General features: G+C 44.5%; 2 protein-coding genes across 6 annotated transcripts in view; one reads left to right on the forward strand and one right to left on the reverse strand.

The window, feature by feature from the left end:
* The window catches only part of LOC118424537 (trichohyalin-like), a 565,429-nt gene that overhangs the window by 161,311 nt on the left and 396,595 nt on the right, over positions 1–7,523 (reverse strand). The gene's annotated exons all lie outside the window — the stretch shown is intronic.
* LOC118424548 (beta-1,4 N-acetylgalactosaminyltransferase 1-like) overlaps positions 1–7,523 on the forward strand; it is a 12,887-nt gene that overhangs the window by 1,366 nt on the left and 3,998 nt on the right. The window contains exons 1-10 of one of the 5 annotated variants that reach the window (XM_035833163.1): positions 390–626; positions 931–990; positions 1,600–1,669; positions 3,245–3,479; positions 4,269–4,445; positions 5,129–5,276; positions 5,774–5,954; positions 6,338–6,424; positions 6,816–7,000; positions 7,211–7,351. In XM_035833163.1, the coding sequence (XP_035689056.1) occupies positions 1,654–1,669; positions 3,245–3,479; positions 4,269–4,445; positions 5,129–5,276; positions 5,774–5,954; positions 6,338–6,424; positions 6,816–7,000; positions 7,211–7,351 (1,170 nt within the window). In that variant the 5' untranslated portion in view covers positions 390–626; positions 931–990; positions 1,600–1,653. Of the gene's footprint in view, positions 1–389; positions 627–930; positions 991–1,394; positions 1,670–3,244; positions 3,480–4,268; positions 4,446–5,128; positions 5,277–5,773; positions 5,955–6,337; positions 6,425–6,815; positions 7,001–7,210; positions 7,352–7,523 lie in introns of those variants that run through there. The other 4 variants (XM_035833164.1, XM_035833162.1, XM_035833166.1 and 1 more) reach the window with 4 other exon arrangements.

The raw sequence follows: 7,523 nt of genomic DNA on the forward strand, positions 1-7,523 counted from the left end.
ATCACGAAAGAAAGAGCTGTTTGAAGAGGCCATCAAATTCCACCCAAACTCCCTCACATTCACGGACATAAAGAAAACCGTTCTCCTTCTAACATCACAAAACCCACACATAATAGAAAAGGTGGGATCTTTCGTCTTCCACTGCCTTGGTTTTGTATCAAGCTGAAGATTTTTCTCGAAAGAGGAGTCGAACCCAATAACCCAGGATCTAGAGTTAGCTTTTACTAGCTTTAGACTAGAGTAGACACTTTTTTTTCAAATTAACTGGAGACGGGGCCAAGCAAGCGCGGCGGGGAGTGGTCAAGCTGACGTCAGGACGCACCCAGGGTCACGTGTTCTGCTGACCGTCCAACGTAATATGACACTTGCCACACCAATGACTTCTTTGGTGTTCTCCTATGACCCCATTAACGTGCCCGGCTTGCGCTTCCCTGCACCAGCGCGGCGAGGTAAAAGGACGGAAGCCGAGTTCAAGCCTGGGTATTCACTGTACATCATTACATGTGCCTCATCCTCTTTGCTGGGCGCGTACCATACGCGACGGCGTCACACCAAGGACGTATATAACCTTGGTCTCACGAAGGAAAATGCGGATAGTAAACGTTAAAAACATAAACGGCATTCAGGTATGAACTGTTGCAAGCCGAAAATATTCGTCTAGAGGGTCAATTCAGCTTTCAAAACTCCTGGCACAGTTCAGCAGGGAGCATCTATATAGTTTTATGGTTATTGTGGACCCTGGGCACAGAAAATGGATCTTTAATTCGCACGCAATACTAATGTCCTGCTCCACTGACGGCCTGTGTGTCAACCGTCACCGTAGCGACTCGTCGCATGACGGTATACCGTTTTCATTGTAAAGCGTTTTTATTGGAAATGGACCGTGACAACCTCCAGTTTACTGACTTGTCCTCCAATATTGAATTACAGGTCAGGTAAGAGGTATAAAGTGGGTCATCAGGCCACTCCAGCCAACACTGAACAGAGACGGTGGGCGTTATAATCATCCTGGCACATTTGACCAATTATAGTCTAGATATAGTATTGGTTATCAGTATTGATCCTGAAAAAGGCAACAGTGGTCTTTAAAGATTTGATCCGTGTATACCTTTGTGTCGGAAGAAAGTTTAGCATTGTACTATGAATAGCTCTAATTATATACAAGTCGAATGTATTTATATATATATATGTATATTTACGTTACCTTACAAAACTTTCTTCAGCTCTGGGCGTCTAGCGGCTAGCCTCTACCAGGCTCCGCGGATCGGTGGTCTAACTTGTAAGGAGAAATTGGACAAACAGAGTCAATAGTACGCTAGGGGTGTCGGCCGGTCAGAGGACTTATTTCGCCTCAACGGAGGAAGTAACTCCTCTGGCCGGCCAACTCACCTGGCTTAATACTTACTATTGACACTGTTTGTCCACTTTCTACTTACACACCGCCGATGCGCGGAGCCTGGTTGAGGCTACAGGACGCCTTGTAACGTCGCCATTTTGAATATTTGTTCCACCTGGGCAGTGATCCGCGTTGCCTTGGCAGTAATGCGTTTAGAATTAATCAAGTTTACTAGTAATAAGTTTACTGGTCCAATCCTTCAGCTGCAGTGACTCTCATTCCAGCCACAGACACGGCACGAAACAGGTGGGAACAACATGAGTCCACGCGCAGGTTAGTGTACCTTCCTTTCCATGGCTTGGTAAACAAAAGACGAGAACACACGGTGGTCTTGTCATGACAGTGTTGTAGGGTGTGTGACCTGGTGGCCGGAGTTCCCGGGAGCCACCCTTAAGACTGTGTTTCATAGTGGTCAGGATTTGGCGCTCTCACCGCCAAGGCCCGGGTTCGATTCCCGGTGTGGGAACCATTGAAAGACAAGATTAACATGGCTACCGGAATTCGAATCTGGTCATATCGCGTCATATGGTCATTTGCAAAAAAAAGATCATCTTCTCCACCCAAATAGCATGCGTTGCTTTCAAAGTATATATGTAACACGCAAGGTTACCAGTTTGTTTACGGTCACTTATGGGCGGGTGCAGACTTTTAGAATTGTGAAAAAAGAAAATACTCTTGAGCAGGAAAGAAGTTCGTCTATATAATCTATGTGACTGGGCCTTATTTATCATATACATGTAAGTTTGCATCCAGCAAAGCGGTGGACTAAAATGTCTGAAATGTCTGACAACTATTCACATTCGAACGCGTGAGATCGCATTACGTTGAATTATAGATGGCCGCTGGGTTATTATCGTAATTCTAGACGGCTATTTCCGTCCCCTTATTCAAAATCCTACAAACTTTTTATTGATTGGAACATCGTCTCAAAGCAAATTTGGACTTTTTATGAATCCAATGTGATTTTATGGTATTTTAAGGAACTCTAACTTATAAATTGCAGACGTTTTTGAAGGTTAGACATCCAGGTAAGCAATATTCAAATACAATTCAATCTCTACAACTGGATAAAAACGGATATTTACTTCCGGACGTTTCGAGCAACATCCATCACTCTTCTTCAGCGTCACTATAATGAACTAGTCAGAACAATTTAATACAAGTACAACTAACTAGAAAAATTGGTTTAACCACTAAATTGCAGACAAACAAGTGACTGACCGAGCCGGTAGTTTTCGAACGCCAAATTCCATTAGTGGCTAAGCTGTTGTTGAAGTCAGGTGCACTGAAGGGCAAGGAAAAGTTGCACAGAGAATTTATATGCGGAAGGCACGGCGTGAGGAAGCCATATGTATACTGAACGCGTTTCAAGGCCAGTACCTGTCTCTATATAAGTAATAACAGCATCTAAATGCTTTGTCAATAGTGCATTGTGCGAGTTTTGGAACAGCATGCTTCTAGGAGTGACAAGATGACACACCGATACAAAGTGCAGTCGGCGTGGTGTTGATGTAAACATCTAATGTTTACTTCGTTGATGTAAACATTTAATGTTTACATCGACACAATATTCACCTTGCTTTCTCAGTGGACTACACTTCATGGGAAACTAGAGTTCCACGACTTCATACTACATGATATATACCTTTACTACTGGTGTATTAATAGTGTCTGTCATGAATTATGCAAATAAGTTTCTCATGTGCATGATTAATATCAATTCATCATCTCAACCCAAATGATTGGACATACACAGTCTATGTTCAGAAAGAAGGCTTTAAACAAATTTTCTGATAATTTATATGCATATGAGGTCCTCATTTGCATTCAAGCTTTCTTTACTTTCAGTAACCGTCTGCAAACACCGGGCAATGCTGAGGGTGCTGTTTGGGGCCTGCCTGTCCGTCTTTGTCGTCATGATGACCTTTAACCTGTTCTTAATGAGGACGGTTCGGGCTCCAGCTGACCTCAGGTACATCCCCGCGGCATGGAGGAAGGGCAAGGCTGCGGAAGATACCAAGTTTCCTTGGGAGGGGGGCGATCTTCAAGACGTACCGTTCGCCATGAAGAAGGAGGTCTTACAGTAAGTTTGTATCCATTGACATTAGGCCACAGCAAGTTAATTTTATGGATGACATCCCATGCAGAGTGCAAAAAATAATGAGATAGCGCGAAAAATCACCGTAGTCACCGTTGGGCTAATACGAGACGGAGGTTCGCCAGGCTTCCATCCGGGTGATTTGTGGTGAATCACCAACTCCAGACGGAAGGAGTTGTACCATCTACACCGGGGTATGCCCCTACTCTTTTTCGAAAGGTGTGGTGGGCTCTTTAACGTGTGGGGGCGTGGCTCTCCCCAAACACTGGGCCTCCATCTAACATCCTATCCGAGGTGTGTCCCAAGCAGAAGCTATGTACTCTTTTCCACCTGAGTGAAGTGAGGAAAGTCGTGACATTTCTCAAGGGCACAAGATCGGTGACACGACAAGTTTAGAACCCAGGGCCTGAGCCCAACGCGCTACCTATTGCGCCACGCGATCTCAAATTGTTACAACTTTGCAGAATTTGTATAAATCTATATGTAAAGATGCAACATGCAAAAATACGGCTTACCTATAGACAGCAGGATGATGATAACTGTACAGAAAAGACCAGAAAAAACGCTAGGGTTAACTTTGAAAAGGACGATGAAGCAAGCAACTTACTGAATATAATATATCTTGAGGTGACACAAACTCTGCTGTCCAGGGCTGTAACTGGCGCCTCACCGCGGAGGAGGCCGGCTGATGTTGGGCGGGCTGCTATAAGCGAGATTTAATCAGGCTATTTTGAGGTAAACCGTAGTGTGTTCAACATATCCGTTTTCCCACAGAATGGTTGCGAATGAGAAGAACTGTTCGTGTCCAGACGAGAACCCCCTGATAAAGCTCACTCTGCACCCCTTCTACCACCCGCCGTCCTCAGCTTACCTGTCCGCCGTCTTCAACCAGACGGAACTCAGGGATGTCGTCAACAGGAAATACAGGGAGAGGGACAGACTCAAACAAAGGTGCTGCAAATCTTCAGCTTGATACAAAACCAAGTCAAGTTTGTTTCGCACGCCAATAATGCCCCATACATACTGACTACCCTTCTGGGGTCACACAACGCGTGACCTTCGTATGCAAATTACCTACCAGGAAGGCTATGCATATCACAAACACACATACCACATCAGTTGTGATGGCTCAAGTCAATTGGCGAAGGTATGGGGTTCCAAAGTACATGTATTTTCATATTCACTGAGAATCGGCAATTTGTATCTGTTACATAGGTTAGTAGACGAAGTCTCTAACTCCCAAATGTAGCTATTTCCTACTTCTAAGCTGATATGATGATCTGATTGATACTTTGTAATACATTTCTGCCTTGGCTGTAATCTATCCATGCTGTTTTAAACAGTATGGATCATAAGGTGGTATCTCACTGCACTTATGGCACTGCGGGGTTCGAAAGATTACTCAATGAATTTCATGTAAAGGGCGAATTTTCTTACGTTTTGTGTATTTTGTTGCCTTATAAGTCTACTTTTACGTATTACACAATATCTAAATTATAAAAAAAATCGGCTCAAATAACACAACAGTGCCGCAGTGAACGAGCCCCGCAGTGCCGCAGCGGTGCCCCAAGTGCAGTGAAATACCACCTTCAGCATGATGAAAACGAACATCAGGACCACTTGTTGTTGTACAGGGCGCCTCCTCAGACTCCATTGCTGTTTGCGGACGGTCGGTCTCCCCTCAGCTACCCCACACAGGGGCTACGGGTCCAGCCTAGGAAAAGCACCATCATTCCAGGGTTAAAACTGCGTATACCAGACGAGAAGGTGGCAACATATACTGTAAGTGCCGTATACCCTGGAAACCAGACTTTTAGCCAGGGCCGGCAGAGAATCTGTTCGGCAGCCAAGGCAGGGCTCCCCGAGGACCTTAGATAAGCACACCGGCGATTTGTCATGCCGGGGGTTTTTGCCGGCCTAGAAAAGATTCTCTGTCGGTCCTGGGTAAACGCCTGGTTCCTAGGGTTTAAGTACAACCAAGTCCTTTTTAATCCTCCGTTGTGCCAGGCCCGGGGTAGCCGTTTAGGACTTGACTTTATTCGGGTCCACAATTAGCTTGACAACATACAGGTCCATTGTAGCGAACTCTTCCTTATCAACAAACATAACAGTACAAAAACTTGACAATTAGGAGCAATATACAAACCATACAATGTGCATAAGATTCATTGGTGATGAAAGATAAGGCTACTTGAAAGTTTATATACAATGGGTACAAATATCTAATAACTTTACAACTTCAAACCATGTAACTCAGGCCGATCTTTTCCATTTCCCAGGTGGAATTCATCGCCAGGTTGGGGGTGCTAACGACCCTAGCGGACGTACCGGGAGTTGCAGTGGATGGTGCAGAAAGCACGTACCTGTCCCTGACTGCCGATGAGCTGACTCATCTGAACAGACAGCTGCAGTTCATCGTCTATACCAACACGTACTTCGATCCCGACACCGTGGACTACGGTACGAAAGTAATAAAACCCGTTATCATACAGCCACTGATGACGTTGACCTACCAGAAGTCTCCGTTTGATGACGTCATGACGCCGTGATGTCATCATACAAGTGCCGCTGTTGTTAACAATAAGTTCAATTCGTGAGGTTTTTGTGACTTCGCTCACTCAATGATTTTATTTGGTAGTTGTAGCAAATGAGGCCTTGTGACTCCATGTACACCGCGGGGCGGGTCATCAACCCCTAATCATGTAACTGTTGAAGAAGATTATACTTCCCAGCTTGAAGAAATGAATCTTCTTCTAAGATATTATATCATATCTTGGTCTTGTGAAATGTATTTTTTTCTGATACTTGTGGTTTTAATAATGCCCTTTACTATTCTTCTACAGTGGAGTACAGATATGGTGGCTTCGTGGGGGTAATCCCGATTCAGATTCACTATAAACCCATGCTTCAGGCATTTAACTACGTTGACGGTAAGTAGATATAGACGATTTGTCGGTGCATTATTAACACAGTTAAACGAAGCGAAAGTTGGTTTCAAATTTACATTTTGTACTGATGTCTTAACTTAAAGGTCCCACCACACTTATCGAAAAGAGTAGGGGTCCTTCCCGGTGTGAGAGGTTCAATCCTACATTCCTATGGCCGCACCTGGGGCAATTACTGTCGTATTGATGTCACCTGAATGGCAGCACGCTCCAGACCTTGCCATTTGGCCCCACCTATTTTTATAATGTCCTCGCACTTCAGCCCCTGCGATGAAAGAGTAGTCGGCCCACCCAATAACAAAAACAGACTGCACTCGCTACTCAAAAAGTATCATACAACACCTCACCTTTTGCTTTTTCCGTTTTCCATCTTTAGATGACATCGCCTCCAAGGTGACAGTAGCGACGAAGACGTTCCTAAGATACGACAAGTTACGTCATATGATTGACAGCGTGCGTCAATTCTACCCCACCATCACCATCATCATCGCAGACGACAGCGAACATCCCGAAAAGGTCGAAGGTCAAAACATAGAACACTACACCATGCCGTTTAATAAGGTATGGAAGCAGTGCCTCTGTCTTGGGGTGCATCCAGTTGTAATTTTTCATTTTATTCATACAAATGTCCACCGCTATCTCCATGCACAATTACTTCCAACTTCTTAGTTCATTGCCTTGAATTGGTCTGATGACCTTGCTTTGAACAATCTCGTTAAAAAAAGTAACTGAGTGTTCAAATCGTTCACCAACTATGTTGCCTTGTTACAGGGCTGGTTCGCTGGCCGGAACTTGGCCGTCTCCCAGGTGACCACGCCCTATTTTCTCTGGGTGGACGATGACTTCATCTTCACTGCGGAAACTAGGATTGACCTTCTGCTCAAGGTCATCGAAAACACAAACCTGGACATTGTAAGTTTATAGACCCGTACACGTCGTTTTGATTACCTGTGAAGACAGAGATATTGTTCAATATAGTAAAGTTCTTGAAACACAACCAAAGTAGTACTCACCTCCAACGTTTCGTTGTCTACCAGACACCATCATCATAGCAAAATGGCTGCATCTGCTTCTCACTGCTACA

The sequence above is a fragment of the Branchiostoma floridae genome, chromosome 10, assembly GCF_000003815.2.
Source record: "Branchiostoma floridae strain S238N-H82 chromosome 10, Bfl_VNyyK, whole genome shotgun sequence".
Lineage (NCBI taxonomy): Eukaryota > Metazoa > Chordata > Leptocardii > Amphioxiformes > Branchiostomatidae > Branchiostoma > Branchiostoma floridae.